Raw genomic sequence first — 23444 nt, forward strand, 5'->3', positions numbered from 1 at the left:
TTTTCTCCACTCAGAACAAAAACGATAAATAAATACTTCTTTATTTATGTTATTTTTACAGAATGTTAAAGACAACAAATCTAAGAAGTACAAAAAAAAGTATATTAGTTGAATATTTTTGATATGATCTCTCTGTGTAATTTCCAGCATGATGAGAAGAAAAAACTGTTCTAAAAATCTGTTCCCCTCCTTGCCTCTGGGAGCGCTGCACCAAGAACCACTGAAGGAAATGACAGAAAAACCTCAAAAGAAGACATGAGCACAACTTCCTTCTTCAAAAATGAATTAACATCAGATTTTAGCGTTTGTAGGATTTATCTTTTGTCTGTCATTAAAAGCATTCCTTCTGCTAGAGCTAGACTCACTTTTTGGTTGTATTTACCCAGAATGCTCTGCGCTATAGTTCACTTCCTGCTTTTGGAGCAGTTTCCAGTCTATTTGTTGTTCACATAAGCATTCAAACTGCGCCAGAATCCACTTCTGGACCGAGACATAGATTTTTAGGTGGACCAGAGTTCACCTTTTGGTCCGTATTAGAGTTTGATTGTGAATCGCACCTCCACCAAATGAACCAAACTTTCAAATTAGAGTTGCATTAAAGCGAACTAAACATGGCTGGTGTGAATGAACCACTAGTTAATGGGACTCAAAACAAGTCCACAGTTCCCTTTTTTCAATCATGCTACTTTGCTTTAGTCTATCACATTAAATGCTGACAGAGACTCATTAAAGTTTGTTGTTTTGACATAAAATAAAAACATTTAAGGCACATGAATGTTATAGGAAAAAAACCATGGAATTATAAGTTTCAAGCACTCCACGTTCTCTACATTTTTAGTAAATTAAACTGTACTAAAAATGTAGAGTTTAATTTTACATATTTACAGGAAAATGCTTAATTTGTGAGAAAAAAATGTCAAATTTTCAAGACAGAAACCCACAGTATTAAACTGAAATATTCTCTGACACAAGACAGAAATTTGTAAGAAATAAAACTCAGAAATTTTCAGGAATTATTAAGTCACAAAATGCCAGAACTTCTGCGTTTTTGTTTGTTTTTTCATAAATTTATGCCTTTAATCATGGAAAGTTTAATTTTTTTCATACAAATTTACATCTTATCCAGATCTTTATTAAAAATGTGTTTTTTTTAGACAGAAATATAATCTATCGTGGTCTCAATAGCTTCCTGTACTCAAGCATTACGTTTTAGGTTGATTTGAATAAATGGTTTTTGAAATCTAACAGGTATTTATTAGTATTTTCAGATAGCTAATCAATAAATAATGCAGCGGCTGAAGTTTCCTTACCTCCCAGATGCAGACGACAACAATGTAGCATGATACGATCTTGATGATGTGGATTTCCAGCAGCCACCAAATGAACAGCTGCAGTTTGTGGAAATACTCCAGGAACTTGAGGAAGAGCACCGAGAGCCGGTCCACCACCAGATGCCATTTATTCTTCAGATCTGAGGAAATAAAACACACCGTAAATGTTTCAACTACCCCACATTCCTCACTTTTTCCTTCACTTTCAGACAGAGTTATTCTAAAGTGGTGTTACAAATAGTTCACCAGGGTTTACGTAGATCTTTTAAAAGATTCCTAGGAATTTTTTTATTCATTTTTCATAGAAGAGGAAAACAGAAGAAGTTCTAAAAGAAACAGTCTAAACCAGATTATCTTTTCCTGAAAGTCAAAATCCAGGAAGTTTAGCCCTTCCCTTTTATTTTTATTCAGGGCAAAATGAGAACAAACAGTATAAAATCTTCTTACAATGGAAAATATTTGCCTTTAAATAACCAACTATTTCTGATTCTCAAGACCAGATCTACCCAGCACTGCATAAAAATCTTAATCTAGCTCCACTGGCAGATTATTTCAGTGACAACATAGGAAAAATATCTTTATCTGCCTTTGAAACTAATACTTTTTAATCAATATTAAGGTATTATAAACAAGCTCCTTCACATTTTGCTGAAATGTTACTTATAAATTAGTTTTGTCTTTTTTTAAGATATTTGGACTAGAAACCAGATAAAAAATACTTGGTAAGATTTTGTGTTTTTACAGTGACTTTTACTCAAAAGCTGACTTACATCCAAATATGCTTTTAGGAGATTTATTTGAATAAGGCAAATCCGCAAAGTTTAGCATTAAGGATCAAGACAAAAATGACAAAATGGAAATCATGCAAACAATCCTAACTGAGCAAAAATCCAATTTCCTGTCTTGTCAAACTGCGTTATTGTTGCTTTTCTTCCCAAGATTTAACAAAAAAATGTCTGTAAATTGCATTTTATTAAGAAGATAATGGCTGTAAAGTGTCTTTAGGTCTTTTGTTCAGTTGTTCAGTCCCTTTAATTTGGGTCTTGTGGACTAAAAATAAGTGAAGAAGCAGTTAAAGTCTAAAGAAAAACTTAAAAGTTTGGAAAGTCTAAAATTAATGTAGACTGAGACAGTCACAGTTTGTTAGACTCTAGCCCACCAATTTGGATTTAATTATATATCCTCCCTATTACGAACACCAGCATTTGCGTTTTATTTGGGTTAAAAAAAAAATCTCTCTCCTCAATCCTCCATTTATCATGCAGAAATAATTTTAGGGATTATGACTGACCTAAAAAAAAAAGGGGGAAAGTTTAGTGTGATTTACCACCAAATGGTGAGAAAAATTACTATTTAAAAGGAAAAACTCAGGAACAATTCAACCTCCATTTTTTTGGCAGCTGTCATGTGGTTGCTAGGCAACGGGACATTCTGAGGAAAAGGCGGGAAAAAACAAGAAGGCGAAAAGGTAACAATTTCCAGTCTTCACAGTCGACAAAGTTTACCGATTTTTAAATAAATTTATCAAAAATAATAAGTAAATGGTAAAAAATTTAAAAACTGGCTATTGTTTCTAAAATAATGATTGTTTCAGTTTGTTTAGGGGGAAAAAAGCAACAATTTTTGTTTTTTTCCCATGGACTTTTATGATTAAATCATTGCAACCTAGAAAAACTCACTTTAACATTTATTAATGACAAAAATACAAACAACTGGGACAAATCCAGATCATGTTTTGATTTTAAGGACAAAAAACACTTTAAATAAGTAATCACTAAAAACAGAAATTTAAGTTGCTTTCTCTTCTATAGCTCTTGTTCTCTTAGCTTTACAGTTCCTTATCAACGTTACCATCAAGTTGGGTTGGATACATAATTAATTACAGCAACAAGCTGGTCAAATAACAGGATTTAATTAGTTTTTTTAATTTTAAGTTTTAAATAATTAAAATTTCCCTTTGAGGATAGCAGTGGATAGTATTAAGAAGTGCATTCAGTGACCTAAACATGCTCAAAAATGGGTTCAGATTCCAAACTTTATGTTTAACAATCTGAGAAATGGGAGGTAGTGTAATACCCTGTTTTATATTCTCATAAAGGATATAAAATGTCCAACTCAGAGCGTTTTTAACAGAGGCCTTGTTGTTTGCATAAGAACGGATATAGCAGCGACAGCTCATTATAAACCAAGAGGTCCCGCGGTGCTTTGTTTTATTACCTATTTTATTTTCTGTGTGCATAAACTGCCTTTTAATTTAAGACCAGCTTGACTTTCTGAAGCCAAAGTAGATGAGAAAGTGAGCTACGCGCCGCATCAGAAAGCAAAACGAGAAATAAATCCACCGAATGCAAAAAATCTGTAAGGTGACTTGATTTTTACCACTTGGGCTGCAATGATTAACAACCAGCTGCTGAAGCTGAATTCTGGTAGAGAGCTTTAACAAACTGTACGCCACAGGCTAAATACTCACAGGAACGGGTCTGCACATTTAACGCTGAATGAAACTGCTACCAAATAAAAAACACATGTAAACACTGGATTCTACATGATGCAGAGTGCATACAAAGTAAAGCCTCTAGTGGGCGTCCAAATGTTGTATTTTTATCCATGCAACTTTAAGATATTTTGTTGGCAGTGGTGGAGAAAGTACTCAAAAACTGTACTTCAGTAAAAGTACAAATACACAGACAAAAATGTAATCTAGTAAAAGTAAAAGTACCAACATTAACATTTTTACTTAAGTAAAAGTAAAAAAGTACTGGCTTTTAAAAACACTTAAGTATTAAAAGTAAAAGTACTTATTGAATGCATTACCTAATTGCTAATACAATATCATTAAGTGTACTTATTGTATTTAATTTGAACACATCAGAAATGTGCCATTTTAACAAACAATGCTTCTCTGTAACATAGCTTAAACTTTGATTTGTGATTCTATGCATCATAATTTCAGGGATGGAAACATCTTGTCTCCTGTCCTCACATAGCATGAACTTCACTTTTTTGCCACTAATGGCATTTATTTTGAAAGAAATCCAACAGAAAGGGGATGGAAAGAAGGAGGATGAGGGAGAACATGCAACCAAGGAGCCACGTAGCAGTGTTGTAGTTAAGACAAAGACCAGCACCCTGCGCCACATGACACAATAAAATGAAGTGCACCTTTCAAAACTGCTTCTCGAATTGATTTGAAAAATCCACATTCCCATAAAAACACCTAGATATTAAATAGTTAGAGCTGAAATAAATTTAACCAGCATCATTATCAATTCAAATTCTTCTTCATTCTGCTTTGCTTCCATCTCTGTGGCACAATCCATGGAGGTCTCCTACCATCCCTGAAACATAGCACTCTGGGCGGTTGCCCATATTGCCCATGCCAGAAACCACAACTGTCTGAACTATTAAACACAGCAAGGCAATGCCCCAATGGTAAACAACACTCAACTATGAATACTGTCCAAGATGCAATAAGCAAGAAGTAACCAGGCAGGAGGAAGTGGCTGTTCTGACCCTGTCTGCCACCATGACAGGTTACAACACAATCAACAACACAACACAATCAAAGAGCAATGAGCAGCTCTGCGTTACACGTTCTTGTTTTGTTTATTGGCCAATTAAATAAATCTATATTTTTTTTTTATTAAATAACTTTTCTGATACGTACTGCTGTGTAATTGTGCATCTGTTTTCAGCCATTTTCACGTGAGTGTAAACGTTGAGTTTGGTGGCCAGCAGCAACTTATTTGGATTTAAAGTGACAAGACGCCCTAAAACAGCTCTAAATAGGCAGAACTGAACAACTAAAATTTCATTATCTAAGAATGATTTTGTGCAAAAATTGTAAACGAACATGTTTTGTACAGACCTGGTCGGTTCAAAGAAGCGTAGCAGGTCACCTTTAAGGTAAAAGTCGCAAGCTTTTCTTTAATTCATTATTTAGTTTAAATTCTGAACTTCACCATTTTGTTTTGTTTGGTGGACTAATACATAAAAATATAATTTTATAGCGTTTCTTTTTGTTCGGAGAGCGCGGCCTTGTAGCTACGGACCAGAGCTCTGCTCCGTGCTCGGCTCCGGCTCTGTCGCCGCGCTGCAGCGCTGGCTCTCCTCCGTGCTGGACTGGCGCTGGTCGGAGAAGCTCTTGGGTTTCTCGTCGCTCATGTTGGCGTCAGCCACCAAAACGAGCGCCTGCTCCTCGTCGTTTCCCGGGCCCCAGCTCCGCTCCTCCGCCTCCAGCTCCTCCTTCTCCCTGGGCAGCGCCGCCTCCACCGAGCTGGCGCTGAGCATGGTGAGGTCCTCCAGGCTCGCCGCGGGCTCCGCCAGTCTGAAGACATGAAAACAACATTTAGTCACCTGGATATATGTGCAGATATCAGTCTGCACATGTCCGCTTTAATACACTCATGAGGACCTCTGGGAATGTCTGCTTTCAGCCCTTAAAGTTCGTACTTGGAATATTTTTCTATCCTCTAAAAGGATTTCTTGGTTCTTTTTAAATCCCTGGTGCAGATTAGGTAGGTTGACTTGTTGTTTGTTAATTTAATCACCAATTTATGGTCACAAAAAGTGGGAAAACTACAGCTGGATTTATTCAGTAAAATAAATATTATGACACCACCAGAGTTGGGTAGTAAGTGATTACATTTAATCTGTTATATTTACTTGTGTAACTTCTTTTTACTACTCTGTACTTTTTACTTTTACTTGAGTAACTTTACTATGACGCATCGCTACTCTTGATTGAGTAAAAGTTCTGGATTCTCTACCCAATATGAGTAACTTCAATAAATGAACTAGCTTGTTTTAACCAAAACACATAACTAATGACCATGATGCAGTTCATAACCTGCTAATCATTCTCATTCTTAAGTAATCGATTAATCATTAACTGGAGCTTTAAAGCTGTGGAGGAAAAAAACGCAGCAGATCTGCACTGACATGTAGAAATGATTTCCATGAATGAAACTCTGTAAAGTCATTTTGTGATGAGTTAATTTAAAGAAACAAAGTCCTCATAAGTATATTAAAACAACACCGACTCATTCACATGGATGCAGAAGTTAAATCGGGATTCCTCAGCCTTCGACTGCTGCCTGTGCAGTTTCATCAGCATTGTCATCATAAAGCAGTGCACATTCCCTCTGCATTCTTTACAACAATCGATGCTATTCCATCACTTTCTTCTTGCAGCAATTAAATAGCAGCTGAAGGGAGGCAGGAGCGCCGTTCAAAGTCTCCTCAGGCAATGGAGCGCTGTCAAAGTTCGGGTTTGGCTTTCATGAACCGGCCGCATATCAAGGCAAGCATTCTGCCATCCAGCAGTCAACACTTACTTGCTCTGTTGAGAAGGAATTTTTTCTTTGATGCTGCTCAGGACAATAAAGTTACACAGATGTGAATATTAACAACGAGTCGGAGGTCAGACCTGAAAATCACTCAGAGATCCACACAGATTTTAAAAAGGCAGGAAAACTGGGAGGCCGGGAGGGCAGAAGGGTGTTGGATCATTGGGAAGGTACCGAGGAGGAAGATGAGGTTCTCACAGATCCAAACATGCTGAAAAAAATACTTCTGTTAAATCATATGTCAAACTCAAGGTCCAGGGGCCAAATCTGGCCCGCCGTAGCTTCTTATGAGGCCCCAAAGGGTCGCATAAATAATAAATACGACCTTCAAGATAACAGTTCAGTGATTAGCATTTCATCAATCAAACCAAAGCAGTTTTTTATCTGTATTCTGCCTAATTACATGAATCAGTCCCTAAATGTTTTTAAGGATTCCAAAACCGGGAAAATTAACATGAAATGAACAAAACCCCAAACTTTTTAATGCTAATCTATAAATATGAGTTTACTGGAAATTTCTGGTAAAGATGGTCAAAAACACTGGATTTAATTGATACCATTTCCACCTTGCAGGTGGAAATACAAATATTTCTTACATCTGCTACTCTGCTGCCTCAAGCTAACACACCGTCAAGTTCTACACTGCAAAAACACAAAATGTGACCAAGTATTTCAGTCTACTTTCTTGTGAAAATATCTTAGTTTGCACTCAAAATTAGACGAAACAAACTTACAAGTAACTTTTCAGTAAGAAATATGAGCTTTTTAAGTCAATAATTCCTTAATATTGATTTACAACATGTCCTACTGGCAAATTATTTCACTCTTAACTTGGGAAAAAATTTCTTATTATGACTTAAATAATCTGCCAGTGTATTATTTTTAATAATATTAAGGAATTATTTACTTCAAAAAGCTTCTATATATTGCTGAAAAGTCATATTTACAAAAGTTACAAGATATTTGCACTAAAGACTGGACAGAAATACCTGGTCCCACTGTTTTCGCAGTGGAGTCCATGACTGATGTAGCAAGTAACAAAAAAGAGAACATTTACATGAGCTCAGATTTTGCAAAATGTTTTGGAAATTTTTCTAAATCACTGATTTTCATTGCAAAAAAAAAAAACAAAAAAACAATCATGAGATTCTGGAGGGACCAATTAGTGTGAAGAGATTAGTTAAATAATATTGAATTGTTACTTAATCTTAAGTAATAATTGGATGCAGAAACAGCTTTTTATTAATACTTCAACAGTTTACGTTTTATGAAAACATTCTGGCACAACCGGCTCATGAAAATGAGTTTGACACCCCAGAGTTAGAGGAATTTATGTCTTAAGGACGTTTTAGGGCTACAAGCAAAAGGCAAAAATGAAAACACCTGAGAAGGAAAACCAGTGGTGTGACGTGAAACATCTCAAATCCAGGGGAAAGTGATCACTGTGCAGCAACGGTAGAGTCCAAAACCAAGGGAAGAGGAAAGGTTTGGGGAAGGGAAGGACACATCCGGAGACGCTGGGAGGTGAACGGGGCTGAAGATGGGGAGCAGAGAAAAAGCGAGCAGATACCCACCTATTTATGATCAAATCGACACGTTCTCTGACTTTAATGTGGCTGTGAGAGAAGGGCGGCAGAGAAAGTATGGCAGCAGGTCACAGGTCAGGAGCGGCGAAACAAGAAGGAAACCCACAAGAAATAAACCAAACAACCAGCGCTCAAACTGGTGAGCGCACTGGTTCTACTGGAGAAAATCTGAAGAAAAGTGACTTCATCAGTCTGTCTAACAAACTGTTATATTTATTACAAAACCAGGATGTTTTATATGTTTTTATGTTATTCAGAGAATGACCAAATAGAAAAAATATTTATAAATATTTAATTCTAGGTGGTTTTTAAATATTTATATTTTTTCCTGAAACATAATTTTGAATGTGAGCTCAGTGTTTTCCATCTGAGTGATGCATCTTAAGATCATTTTATCTTTGAATGAATAAATAGGACCAACAAAAATTAAGGAAAGTTTGTCTTCTTGGGCGTATGTCTCCTCACTGGTCCAAATTATTAAAGAGCCATTATTATCAAATTGTAGGACAAATGCCCTTGATGCCCCTGGTGCTAGTGAAAGACATTTTGGTTATTAATTATCTGAGAGATAAGTACAAAAAAAAATGAGTTGTTATAAGGAACAACAGCCAAAATTATGATGAATTAAACTCAGAAAATTGTGAAAAATGGGGAAAATCGTTGTTTTGTGGCGTTTTTCATTTACTTTACTTCTAAAGCTACCTATTATTTTTAATCATGTCCCACTTACAAGTGAGAACACCAATGGGATTTGGTAACGTTATGCTAACTACTATTAGCATTCCAAGCTAACTTTTAATTTAACTGCATCCTTCATCCAACCAGTCCAGTTGCTGCAGTTGGCCGCTCATACTGGACTGTTTTCTGCTGGAGGTTTCTTCTTGCTAAAAGGATGTTGTTCCTTTCCACTGTCACCATATACTTGATCAGGATGAGGGATCAGCTGGGCTTCCTACGACTGATAACGTTTTGTCAATTGGCATCATTGCATGTTTGATAAAAATCAAGATATTTAGACGGTGACGAAGGGATTTGTAATCCAAATATTGTTAATTTTCTCAATCCAGACCTGGAAAATGTTTTAATTGACTTGGAGCTGAAACAATTAATCAAATTAATTGTGATTATTAAAATAATCATCAACTAATTTAGTAATTGATTAATCATTAACTGGAGTAATACAGACTCAAAAAGGCCATTTACTGAAAGAACAACACAGTCAGAGCAGTAATTAAACCAAAACTGTACAAAAAAAACAAAAATTTTGCATTTAAAATAAAAATGCCTGTAAATATGTTCTGCCCAGAACTCTCAATGTGCCATTTTTAGCTTCACCTGGTCCAAATTCTATAATACAAAGAAAATAATAAAAAAATTTCTATCCATGTATAATCCATTAGCAGACATTATTTTTTTAGTTGCAGATGCATCCTTTGCTACAAATGATCAAGTGTACACTAAAGGAAATGTTACTGTATTTTATGTAATAAATTTATTATTTTTATTTAAAAAAGGAATTTAATTATTTACTTTTTACATCTTTTAATGTATGTCTAATTTTGTATAAAACATAATTAAGTTGAAAAATGAAAAATTAGCTGAATGTGGAAAAATAATTTCCTGATTAATCATCAGAACAACACACAAAAATATTAAATTAAATTTCACACTTTTAATGGTTACATCGCAAGTATCGTTTTTAGTTAGAGCTTCAAAATCGTAAAAATATGTAAAAATGTTTTGCTAACGATAGCATACCATTGACAGTTCATCTCTAGGTCTATATGAAGGAAGAATCTCCCAGGACTTTATAACTTTATAAGAAATCCCTGTGAAATTTTACAAAATAAAAAAATAAAAAAATAAATTACGTTGTTCCTTAAAAATAAATGTGAATCTAGCCTCACCTGTAGATGGTGCTTTCTTCTTTGGCTATCACGGCTTGCAGGTCGGTGAGCTGCAGGAAGGGTTCGTGGAAATAGTGCAGGTGGAGGATACACACCAGGAGGAAGGAAGTGGGAATAAAGATCCGGGTGAACAGCATGGAAACTGAAAACCGCTCCAGACCCAAGTCCTTCAACCTGCAACAGATTTAAAATAACAAAACAAAAAGAGGAGATCTGGAGTTACACATGAAGTAAAACTGTTTTTATTTTTAATTGTCTCATCGCTGAAATGCAACGAGCTATGACATTATGGCACCAAGTTACAACAGCTCAAACATTTTTAGAATAAAACAAAAACATTGGAAAAGCACATTTCCTGAGTTTAACAAAAAAATCCACAAATTTTAGAAGTTAAATCAATGTTTCCAAATGTGTTTCACATGATACTATTAAATTATATAAATGTGAACACTGAAACAGTGACAATCCTTCTGAGCAGAAACTACATGTGAAATCCTACAAATGTTAACCATTTTCCCACACATTACAACATAATATACTTTCCACATGTGAAACGCATGCTGGATAAGATTTCACATGTGCAAGGATTTCCTTTATGTGTTTTACACATCACATTACTTGTACATGTGAAACATGAGGAAAAACCATTCCATAAGTCAAACGTTTTCCCACGTGCTTCACATGTTACTATTAGATGATAAAACTTTCCAAATGTGAAACATACTCTGAAAATCCTGTTGTATGCAAAACCCTACTCTACAAAATTTTAATGTGAAACCCTACAAATGTGAGCTGTTTTCCCACGTTACCACCAATATGCATTTTCCACATGTGAAGCTGTAAACGATTTCACATGTGCAAGGTTTTCCTTGTAACGAGATCACATTATTTCTACATGTGAAACATGAGGGAAACTGCTCCATATCTCGAAAGTTATCTAACGTTTTTTTTACAGCACTATTAGATGATAAAAATTTCCAAATGTGAAACATAAACTTCAAATCCTTTTATGTGCAAAAGCTTTTCTCATGTGTTTCACATTTGGTGGTACTGTATGCTATGTCAACATGTAAAAACAGCTCACATGTGAAATGATACACATGTGAACTGTTTTCCCACTTTAAAACATAATATAATTTCCACATGTGAACCCCAGATGGAAATGATTTCACATGTGCAAGGTTTTCTTTTACGTGTTGCCACTACTCCACATGGTCTCTACATGTGAAATATGTGGTAAACTGTTCCCAGGTGCTTCACATGTTATGATTAGATAAAAAAAAATTAAATGTGAAACATAAACTTTATATCTATTTATGTGCAAAACATTTCTTATGTGTTTCACATTTTGGTACTGTATGTCATCTCAACATGTGAAAACAGTTCACAGGTAAAACCCTACACATGTTAATTTTTTCCCCCACATTTCAATATAATATTTCACATGTTACAATTAGATCATAACATTTTCAAATGTTATGGTCAAATGTGAAACATACATTGAAAATCATTTTATGTGCAGAAGCTGTTCTTGTGTTTCACATTTTACTATTCTACATCATTAAAACAAGTGAAAAAGGTTCACATGTGAACTGTTTTACAACATATTTTCCACATGTGGGAAAATTTTTCAAATGAGATTCTTCCATGTTTTTCACAAAATATAATGTGCAACCTGTACGAGACGTTTTTATGCATTCTTCTTTAAAGAGACAGGCGTGATCCTGTTGCAATAACAAATTAAACTAATGTTTCCACATGTGAAAAACATGTTTTTTTCCCACTTTAACGTCTTCCTGAATAGTAGCAGTTCACATGTGGAAAACGTTGGTAAAGAATCCAGGGCGTTTCAGGTAATTGAATGGTTTGATGACGAAGCTGTTTGCTCAGATCCAGCTGGGAAGGAAACCTGAGACGAGTCGGCGTCCTGCGTCTCCGATCAGTCGTTACTCACTTGTCGTCCGTCACATTCAGCGCTGATTTCCAGAAGTTGTCGGATCCGTCAAACTGGAAGGTGTAGACGATGGTGAGGACCAGCATGGTGTACATGACGACAGTCATCCAGAAGTACTTCAGGATCCTTCTCCACCACTCATAGTGAACCTGGAGCAAACAGCAGCCATTGGATTGTCTTATATCACTGGGTTTTAAATTAAAACGAAGCACAAGATGTCAGGATCCTGAAACTAAAAGAGATTAAATTTAAATAGGACCTTCATATTCTATAGATGTTAAAGTTTATTTTATAGAGACTTTCACAGAAATGATACATCAGTTTCATAGAAACATACAACTGTTTGTCTTTTGAGGGATAAAACATTAAATAAATGCCACTCAGTGTCACTAATAGACTCAATCTTCACTTAAAGGTGATCTTTTATGCTTTCTTGAACAGGTCTACGGTCTTTTGCACAAAATCATTACTGCATCATGAGATTTTCTGTTCTGGGTTGTTTTACAGCCTCCCATCACTTTAAATCCAAATAAGCCACTGCTGGCCACGCCCACCAACTCAACGTTTACACCCACATGTGAAAACGGCTGCAAACAGATGCAAAATTACAGAACCATACATCTTTGAAAAGCAGAAGTAGAGCCTCCTGCACAACCAACAAAAACCCAGAAAGTGGTTTCTGAATAGGCACTAGTCTTTTCCAGCAGCCATTGTGCAGCTGACTAAATGTGCTGAAAGTGCGCTGGGTTGCTAGGTAACGGTGTGAGCCTGTACGGGAGCTGTTTTTAGAGTCAGTTGAGACCCAAAAGGAAGTGTTGAGACATCTAATAGTGCATGATAGGCCCCTTTAAGCGCTGTAAATCTGACTTTAGATCTGTAGGTTCTGTAAAAATCTGACAGAGATGTTTTATACAAGACAAACATTAACAAAAAAATATTTTTTACGTATTCATTTATGTCCCTTGGGACATAATAAGTGTTATTATGCCTTTCAAAATAACCCTTTAATTGTGCATTTGTAAAAGAAGCTCTTATTGCTTATAATAAAGACTAATTTAGCATGTTTTATAAATTTAGCAAGGCACTGGTGTGGGTACCTGGTAGAGCGCCACGCAGGAGAGTAGCATCATCATGTAGATAATCTTGTACATGACGATGGTTCCTTCGAAGCTAACGATGAAAAACATCCCGCCACAGATGTAGATCCAGTATTTGACCAGAACGCTCATCACCAGGCCGCCCAGAACCTGCATGAGGTCCTGCTCTCCTCCCTCCTCCGGCTCCTCCTCCTCTGTAAGAGCAAACACCAGGAAGACTTCTTTAAAAATATCTTGCATTTATCCGCAAGAAGCCACATATTTAAGACAAAACAGAAGTGGTGATTATTTTGTTTCTTTTGTTTTCACTCATCATTCACAAATTTTGGTAATTTTCACCAATCATTACAACCATTCCACAAATCTGACCAATCACTGCGACGTTCCTGCATTTTTCTTTTCTGACCAATCACTGCAAGACAGGCTGAATTTTGACCAATCCTTTTAGCCCACTTCTAATTTCACTTCCTGTTTCATGATGTCTCTAAAAAGCCAAACCACGAGCGAAGCTAAACAAGAACATTTTTTATGATGTGAAGCACTTTGAACTCCTTGTTGCTTAAATGTCTTACACAAATAAAATTTGATTTGATTTGATTTTGGACAGCAGCTAATTATTTTAGTAATTGATTATTCTGATGATTAATCTGAGAAATAAATGGCCACATTCTGCAAGCTATTCATTTAACCTCTTAAACCATTTTTTACACAATTGTAGAAATACAAATAAGCAAATGTTTAAAAAAATTTAAGCGTTATTTGTTGATAAAATAATTTGTTTATTTGTTGCATTAATAAATCATTTTGCTATTAATAAATAGCAAAAGATGCCTAAAAAGGTCATTTTGATTTTAGCTTAAAATGAAGCTTGGGTTCTGGGTATAACATATTTACAGACAAATATGTTTTTTTCTTTTATTTTAAATGCAAAATGTTTATTTTTTTGTACAGCTTTGGCTTAATTACTTTTAACTTTGTTGTCTTTCAGCAAATTCAGACGTAACAAATTAAGACTCAAGAAGAGGAAAAAAGCCTTTTCTTGAGTCTGTATATTCCAGTTAACAATCGATTATTTAATTAGTTGACAATTATTTTGATAATCAATTAATCACAATTAATTTGATTAGTCGTTTCAGTTGTTTGGCCTATTTATTGTTTTTTTTACTAAACTATTTTGAGATGTTCTGTATGATTTGCTCATAATATGTACAAAGTTCATGTTAACTTGGTTGAACAAAATTAATATATTTTGCACTTTGACAACTTCCTTGGACATGATGTTATTGTATTAAGGGTGCTATTTAAAGAAGACAATAAAAATGTTTTCACTTAAATATTAAATATGAACTATGTTAAAATCCTGTCTATAATGGGAAGGAAATGTGCAGTAATTTCTACTTTTTATAAAAGACTACATCAAGGCAAAAATAAAGCTTGAAAAAATGTAAAGTTTTTTAAAAGTTGCTGCAAAATTTGTACTTTTAAGCTGCAGCAATCAAACAAAAAATCACAACATCCTGGAAGAACTGACTAACATAAACAAAATTAGGATCAGCATAATTCTTACCCTTTTTCTTCTGTTCGTCCACAAAGACGTCTGAAAGACCAGCGCTGTCTTCTTTCAGCTTCTCCTGTCGCTCTGTTAGCGTTTGTCTCAGTAGCAACCAGAACGTCAACAGACACAACATCTAGACACAACAAAACGACTACATTCAGAGAAGAAGAAAAAGAAGAAGAAGAAGAAGAAGAAGAGCCTACAGAGCGATGAATTAACTGTGGTTTACATGAGCCGACCCAGAGCCAGTTATTGTTGGCCGAAAGCTACGGAGAGCTGCTCAGTCTAAGCCATAAATCAGAACCGAGTGTGTAAACTTCAAAGCAGATGTTCTGGTTGTCAGTCGGCTTATAGTAAATTTCAGTTGTAGTTATGAAATATTATTGGACCTTCTAGCACCTGAAGGATAAACACAAGTGCAGAAAAGGCGCAAAGGGGGAATCTTTAAATCATCAGAGATATTCCAACACACTCTCTGAAGTTTACTACACCGCTCTGGCTTGTTTCACAATTTAATAAAAACAGAATAATTTTAGCTTCCACACCTTGGATGATAGCGAGTGGAACGGGTTCTTCTTCGAGACAAAGAATCCTGCGACCGGCGTCATGTTCTCAAAACTCCAGATGTACTGCAGAACGATCACCAGGTTGCCGTAGGCCACCATGAAGGGGGACGACAGCATGGCGTACCGCCGCCGGTCCCTCACCATCCACAGGACGCACGACCACATGAGGAAGACGAACGTCAGCCAGCTCACATAGGTGATACTCCACGCCTGCAGACGACCCGGTGTTCACATTTAATAGTAAAAAATAACAGCATTAGCACAGCATATTGCTTTATTGTTCTAAAATGTTATGCTCCTATTTTCATGTTTATCTTACAGCGTTTTGTGTAAACGTGACCATTATGACAGGAACCACTCTAATAAAGTTCGTAATATGAGCTGTTTAAATGTCCAGTGTGAAAACAAAAACAGTATAAAAGTACAACACTAAGAAAATTTACCTAAAGCTTCCTTGAACAGGTCAGGACAGATTTATGGTCTATACTAAACATGTTCATTACATTTTTTGCACAAAATCATTCTTGGATAAGAATAATTTTGTGCAAATCATGCTCCTTTCAGAATGAGCTGTTTATTTTAGGGTGTTTTGTCACTTTAAGTCCAAATTAGCTGCTGCTGGCCACTGAGCTCTGCTTGGTTGCTAAGTAACGGGCGGGGCTTCTGAGGTTGCTAGGTAACGGGCAGTGTCTGCTGATTTGTGACAGTTCATTCTGGAGGGTTTTTTGAAATGGCTAATTTTCCAGACACCAAGAAACATTAAGGTACTGGCAGAAAACATCGAGGTTATTTTTTTAAAGCGCTTAAGACCAAAATAAATGTATAAAAATGTGCAAAATGTGAATTTTGCTCAATAGGTTGCCTTTAAAAATAAGGCACTAAGGCTATCTACTGAGCTGTCTATTTTAGTAGTAAACTATAGGATATATTTTTTCCCTTTATCAAAACAATAGAAATCAAACAAATAGATCATGTTCCTTTTAAATGTTACTCCACCTGGCATTTGTTTCACTCACCATCATAGCTATTAGAGCACAGATGTAACTCTGTTTCATGATGAAATGGAAAACTTTCACCATCGCGCCAACTCCTTTTTTCTTAATGTCATTCTCTTCTTCTTCTTCTTCTTCTTCTTCTTCTGATCCCTTCAGTGCTGAATCCTCAGGAGGCAAGCTCACTTCATACACAGACTCGTCTTTCTTCTCTGGTTGGATGATAAAAAAATCAAGTGAGCATGTACAAAGTGAGACTCTGTTATTGCTTTTTTTTTTTTTTTTAATCGCCAGATATCCAGTCTACATGATTGAAAATGTATAAAAATTGGAAAGCATTTTGTTTTAATCTGTGTTTTTAAAATAAAAAAAACATTATTTTCTTCTGACTGTTGTCACTTTTGAAAAATACCCATTCTGGCGTGGAGAGAGAATGAATCTTAATGAATAAAAATTAAAAGATAAACTAAAACAATCAATGCTAAAAACAAATTAAGTTAAATCAAGAAAAGTTAAACTAATATAAACAAACGAAGGTTCACATAAACTAAAATAAGATAAACTTAAAGAGCCTAAAGTGAGGCTATGCTAGGTTACAGTATGAAAGACAAGATAAACTAAGCTAATAAAACCTAATATCAGCTTTTATTAGCTTGTATTATAGGCCTTTTGTCTTATATAAGGGAAGGTCAGACAAGGTAAGCTAACGCACAACAAGCTAAGGTGAGATACCTCAGTAAATCTTAAATAATGTAAAGTGAAAGATTAGCTAAGGTAATCCACAAGTAGGTAAAATAAAATGAGCTAAATTAAGCTAATATAAGATTAGAAAATGTAAGGCAAGATAAGAAAAGATCAAAACGTTAGAAATAGAGAAGATAAGCTAAAGTACAATTAGCTAAGTTGAGCTAACATAGCAAGAGATTGAAAATAAAGAAGCGAGGATAAGAGAAGCCAAGCTAAAGAACAGCGAGCTAAGCTAAAATGACATAAACAAATAAAGTAAACAAACCAATTCTAAGCTAAGACAAACTAAAATGAGCTAAAGAAAGGCAAGTCAAAGTAAGGAACGGTCATTTTTAGTTTGGCACTTTTCCTCTTTTACGTTATGAGCTCATAAAAATTAAAACTGAGGTGAGTTATTTAAGATCAGCTTATTGATTCTACAATCCAGCACAATGCTTCACCTCAGCAGTAAATAAACTTTAAAAACTCCAACAATAACTCAGCTGTTTGTTCTTCAGCCATTCTGGAGGCTTTTCTATTATTATTATAATTTTTTGGGGCCACTTGCAACTTGTTTTCCAGCGTCTGAGCAGTTTCTTCTCCACTTTTATCTTTTTGTGTGGTGAGAAACAAATATTAAACATGAAAGCTGTTTAAATGTTAAATATAAATAAATGAGAAGCAATTTAATCTAGAAACCTTTCTGACATTCAGTCCATGAGGAATAAATCTAAAATTTAATCAGTTTTCCAGCCTTTCTACTGCTGCTTTGCTCACCTGTTCCGTCACTGAGCTTGTCCAGTTTATACTGGGGGGTTGAGTACAAGTCCAGAGACGCCGGCCCATTTTCAGTGGTGACGAAGTCAAAAGTCGTCCCGTTTGGGGTGGGAACAACCTGAGGATCGGAATCAGAAACTAAAATCAATCTAACTACAAAAACACAGACGATAAGGGATTTAAGGTACTGCTACTGTGAAACAATCGACCTTGCAAAGGCAAAACAGAGCAACTGTGTAAGATAATTTTGAATAAATTAGACAGGCGCCTAATTACTCAGTTTTTCCGTTAGTAGAAAATTTATTACAAATTCTGGTCATTTCAGTTAACAGTTTGTTACTATGCAATGTCTTTGCAGGGCAATGGAAAGTTTTATTGCTGCTTTTCACACTGCATTTCAGATTCAAGTTCCTTATAAGCCTGCTATGAAAAGGACTACATCTGGAGAATATTTTTCCCTTTCTTTGCTTTAAAAAATGAGGGAACTACAGTTGCATATTTGCAACAGATGAATTTATACATGCTATGTTTTCCTAAAGTGTTGACACTGAAGGTTTATTTCAACAGTAGCCGTGTCTCCATTGTAAATGTGTGCAAAACAATTTGTTGATAATCCACTATTGTTAAAAAAAAACAATTTTGATGTTTCAATTAAACACAAAACGCAATTAAAATCACACGTGAATATGGTTTTTGCATAACAAGTCGTTACAAAACATGCAGCAGCATCCAGAATTGTACTCATTTTTAAATATAGTAATTTATAGCACCGTAAGTTTTGTTTCAGTTTACAAGTACACTTGTATACTGAAAGTATATTGTTTAAGTATATTGTTTAATATCTTTTTCATCACTTTATTGTTTTTACTGTTGATCTTAACTGTTAAAGGTCCTTCTAGGGACGAGTATTGTGAAGTATTAATGGCAATATACACTGTTATGAAAGCATTAGATTATTTTGATCCGTGTTTTTGTATCTGTTCCTATAAAGAAATAAAATGACTGTCGTCTTTTTCATTGTAGCTCGCACCAGTGACATCATGTGGTTATTGTGACTCATTTGATGTAAAAAAAATAAATAAATGTTTCCATTGTAGTCTTGGAAAATACACATATTTTGATACGGCCAGAGAAAATACCTCATCCTAGCACAAAAGTTTTTATTTTTTTTAAATTGCCGCGTTTTCATGAAGCGAGTTTACTTTCGAAATGTCAAATTGCACAGTAAACGACGCGTACCATCTGGAAATTTCGCGCATGCACACAACAGGGCAAAAAGACGATTATTTACATGCCACCCATACCTGCACTGCTACGGTAAAATAATCCCTTTAACAAAATGAAACCTGGAGATGAAGGTGTTATTAATTTAGTGCAGGAAAGGGAAAAATAACACACAAAAAACACTGAAGAACATCTCAAAACCACTGTGTTCGTCTTTTCTCTCGCCACACATGGACTCGTTGCCATAGCAACTCGCTGACAACAGCTAAACTAATGTTTCAGGATTCAACAATAAAAAACACACAAACATTTCCCACACAAACAGAACGTTACAATTTTATGGTTTTAGGCTTGATGCTCATTAAGTGATCGCCGTCCTTTAAATGAGCGAATCAACACAGCGGTGGCTGATTATCTAAGTTAAACACCTGCTCTACTGATGGTCTGTCAGAGTTGGTGTTTAGGTTGCCTTATTTATTCATTATTTTAACTGAACCAAAACACAACAAATTCTGCAGCACATCTGTATGTTAAGCTTGTCAAAGTCAAGCTAGCATAACTGAACTGAACCTCTCCCTCGCTTCCTTTTCTAAATTAAAACTTTTATTTTCTGACCTTGTTGAAAATTAGTAGCAAAGCTCTGCATCCCGTTTTCTTTTACATATATCATACATTTAACATTTTGCACAATATGTTGCCAACTTGACAGCTAAAACCAGAGCTAGTCATCGTTAGCGAGCAGCTTTTGGGAGATGGAGGCGGGATCTCGTGTGTGTGACATCACGCTGCAACGTGTCTGTATGGAAACACAGCTACTAAAAGTCTAATTATTAGGTTTTTTGTAGCGCCGTATATGAGGATGCAGTCTGAAAAGCAGAAAGTATTCATTCATTTTCTCTCAGAAGACCACAAAGGGGAGTAGAGAATAGATTTAAAAACACATCCAGAGCAGCCGCACCTCAGTAGTACTGATGCCATCCTGGGTGGAGAGAAGCTAGGAGGAAAAACAGAGCATACAAGGCGAGGCGTGTTATCGATGAGCTCCTGAAGTCAACGGACCTCCTTATTCTTTACAGTCGCTGATAAGCAAAAACAAAGCCGAGGGGAGCGACTTTGTAAATCCAGCCAGCGGCTCATCTGTGTGTGCTCACTAAAAGCTTCCAGACTGCTGCAGGTGGCCGCCAGGGACAGACTACACACTTTGATATAAGAACATTGTCAGAAAGTGTGTTTGGGAGAGTAGGATGATTTATCACACAGAAACAGAACGAGTAATGAAGCTAGAAAATAAACAGCTGCAGGTTATCATATTACAGCTAGTTTTCTGCTAATCTATAATATTATTGACTGTTTAGTTTTAGAATAAAAACGAGTTATTTGCCTTGTGAGCAGGTTCTTCAGCAGTTAAACTGGCTATTTGGATTCCCAGCACTTTTCACATTTAGATAACAAACAGGATCATGTTTACTTAATCAAATGTCCGATAATCGATACAAGGCTGCTCATGCGTGCATTACAACCCTGACGTACGTTTTTCTCATCCGTGCCCTGGCGAGACTCCCACCACAGCTGCCTCTTCCTGTTGGCCGAGTTACTCAGTCTGTTTCCACTCTGCTTCTCTTCCTCACACATATCTTCATCCTTATCGTCCTGAGAAAACACAGATAGCCAGTTTGGTCTTCGATGTGTGTCTTCAACACTGAAACTGATGTTTTCTACTCTTATCAGCCAAAGCTGGGCGACTTTTTAAGAAGGAAATGCTGATGAGTTTTATCTAGTACCACTTCATTTGAAGCGTTGTGCATAAGACTGATATTCCACTGTTAAGAACATAAACAATTCTTCATAAATGTTTTTGTCATGAAGAGTAATTTGGTAAACAATGACACTTTTAATGCAAAGTTGGACTAAAAGTTGATTAAAAGTGCTATTATTCACTGAATTACACTTCCCCAGACCACTGGTGGCGCCCCTTAGTGGTCAGCAAGGTACTGCATGTAAACAAAGTGTGGCGCTACGGCTAGCTTACCAAAGGATTGTGCTTAAAAATAAAGACGAAATACCGGGTCACTAAAAAGAAATGCTGAACATCCCGGTGGAAAGTTTCTCAGGGTGACTTGCAGAACTTTTGTTTTAAAGTATTATTCAGATACATGGTATGCCACAGAAATGCAGATCTATGTCTGAGGAGGCGGTGAGCAGCGCTGCACCCCGCGCTGACTAACTGCATTTAACACCTAAAATAAAATTATTTATATCAAGTCTATTTTTCTTTTATTATGCTTCTAAATTACAAATAGCTCTAAAACATCACTAGTGCAACACAATACGTGAAGTAAAGAACTTTTTGGATTTCCATGTATTTTCCATAATTGGAGAGCTTAAAATCCATATTTTCAGAATCTGTAAATAACTCAAAACGTCCCGAGTACCAAACAGCGCCACCTTTCACCTTAAGAGGAACAACACCACTAATATTTCAACTTCAGGTTGTATATATTTGTTAAATTGGACAAGTGGTCTTTCGCGTGGAAAAGTTTGAGAGTCACTGATTTAAAACAAGAGTGACAAAACAAATGACCAGTTTCTCCAATTCAGGGATTGGATATAAGAAAAAAGTAAAACCCAACTGAAAATGCTGATAAATTATTTCCACTCTGAAAATTACCATTTTTTGGCTAAATGTGCAATATTTCCTTTTTATTTTTATTTGCAAATTTTATTGAAATTATTTTTCCAAACAAGCGATCTTTACGTCAACCAGTCCAAACTTATTTGCCTCCTTCTGTTTACTTTTTGTATTTCAGAGTTTTTGTTAGATTTCAACACCTCAGCTAAAAAAGGACAGAAAATTGCAATTAAAATGCAGGAGAAGTCTAAGTTTACACTGACTTTCACCTGAGTTTTGAAAGCTAATAAACCGGAAATTATGTACAGTTATTTTTTTCTAAAGGTAAGTAAAACTAAATTTACTAAACAAACCCTGCATCTGGTTTTACATTGTTGGTTTTTAATGAGAGAAAAATATTCAATGTTTTTGTCACAAATCCCAACTTATTTGATCACTTATGATGTAGATTATTTTAATGTTTATTTTTGCTAAACTTTTAGCAGCAGCAGCAGCAGCATATTAATTCTTTGTTTGGTGATGTGTTTATAGCTCAGGACAATAAATAATGCAACAAGGGAATCATAAATCTTTGCATTGAAGAGGATCATGTGTGGCATCACATTCCTGCCAAAAATCCTGAGGAGTGTATAAAGCAAATACAACATTTATTAACTGATGGAGCCCATAGCGGCCGTATTTCCATTTATTTGCAGGCCCCTGAATGCAGCACAGCATGGCCATAAAAGAAGAAGAATATGACGTGGATTAAAAGAGTATTAGAAGAAGAGGAGGAGCTCAAACACAAAGAAAAGATTAAACTCGTAGGATCACATTGTATCTATGGTAACACATTAATGTAACAGTAGAGATTATTCTTTGAATTTTTACAAAGTAAATTTGCTAATTCCTATGAATTTACATTTAAATTGAGTTAAAAAAGGAAAGAATCAAATCAAATTTGCTAATATTCAAACACAATTTCCTGCCAAATGCATTCAGATGGGTGGAGGAAGCATGTTGCATTTAAGGGCCCACAAAGAAATGGAAATGCTGCCTCTCTTGTTCTAAACACACTCCTCAAATTTCTGGCAGGATTGTGACTCCATATTCATGGGTTAATGAAGCTAACATGATAGTCAGGAAAGACTTTAAAAATATATACATATTCATTTGTTTTCTCCTGTTTTGGTTCTTTGGTTGCTTAAATTTTTTTACATATAACATCTCAAACTAAAATCTGTTAAGACAAATCTCCCTTATTTTATCTTTTTTTGTCAGAGATAAGATCCATCATAATCTGGCACCTCCATCATCGAACACACCTGTCAGTGTGTGATTTAGGCACCAATCATGTTTTATTATTAGCCTCTAACCTAAAGTGTAAGAGTAGGTAAAACCATAAACACACACATCACTTTGTGGACAGATCAATAATGCATACAGGCCTACAGGTTTGAAGGGAAATATTGATCCCTCTATAAAAACACTAATCTATAACTCCATTACAAGATGGAGGAGCGCAGCCTCGAGCTCAGAGATGGAGGAAGACGGAGGCAGGTCTTCTTTAAGGTGATCGCACAACATGAAGCTTCACAAGTTAGTGAGGTTGAGTAAATTTAGGAATCTCAAGTATTTATTGACTTGTGCAGCTGAGGTTGTTTTGAAATGACTTCCTGATATGATACACTTGTTAAAAAATTAAAAGGTGACCCATTATGTCATTAATTTGTTCCTTCTAAACAGGTTTGAATACATTTATGGGCTCGAGTC

The 23444-nt window shown here is 35.6% G+C and overlaps 1 protein-coding gene across 7 annotated transcripts in view; it reads right to left on the reverse strand.

Moving 5' to 3' along the window:
* The window catches only part of LOC122840878 (piezo-type mechanosensitive ion channel component 2), a 131796-nt gene that overhangs the window by 40721 nt on the left and 67631 nt on the right, over window positions 1-23444 (reverse strand). For 4 of the 7 annotated variants that reach the window (XM_044133654.1, XM_044133655.1, XM_044133653.1 and 1 more), the window contains exons 9-20: window positions 20594-20713; window positions 20022-20057; window positions 17840-17957; window positions 16361-16548; window positions 15324-15554; window positions 14791-14911; window positions 13224-13417; window positions 12127-12275; window positions 10173-10346; window positions 8254-8295; window positions 5384-5658; window positions 1311-1471 (exon numbers count right to left, since the gene is read on the reverse strand). In XM_044133654.1, coding sequence (XP_043989589.1) covers window positions 1311-1471; window positions 5384-5658; window positions 8254-8295; window positions 10173-10346; window positions 12127-12275; window positions 13224-13417; window positions 14791-14911; window positions 15324-15554; window positions 16361-16548; window positions 17840-17957; window positions 20022-20057; window positions 20594-20713 — 1809 coding nt within the window. The remainder of the gene's footprint in view (window positions 1-1310; window positions 1472-5383; window positions 5659-8253; window positions 8296-10172; window positions 10347-12126; window positions 12276-13223; window positions 13418-14790; window positions 14912-15323; window positions 15555-16360; window positions 16549-17839; window positions 17958-20021; window positions 20058-20593; window positions 20714-23444) is intronic. The other 3 variants (XM_044133657.1, XM_044133656.1, XM_044133658.1) reach the window with 2 other exon arrangements.

Source organism: Gambusia affinis, linkage group LG12, assembly GCF_019740435.1.
Source record: "Gambusia affinis linkage group LG12, SWU_Gaff_1.0, whole genome shotgun sequence".
NCBI classification, from domain to species: Eukaryota; Metazoa; Chordata; class Actinopteri; order Cyprinodontiformes; family Poeciliidae; genus Gambusia; species Gambusia affinis.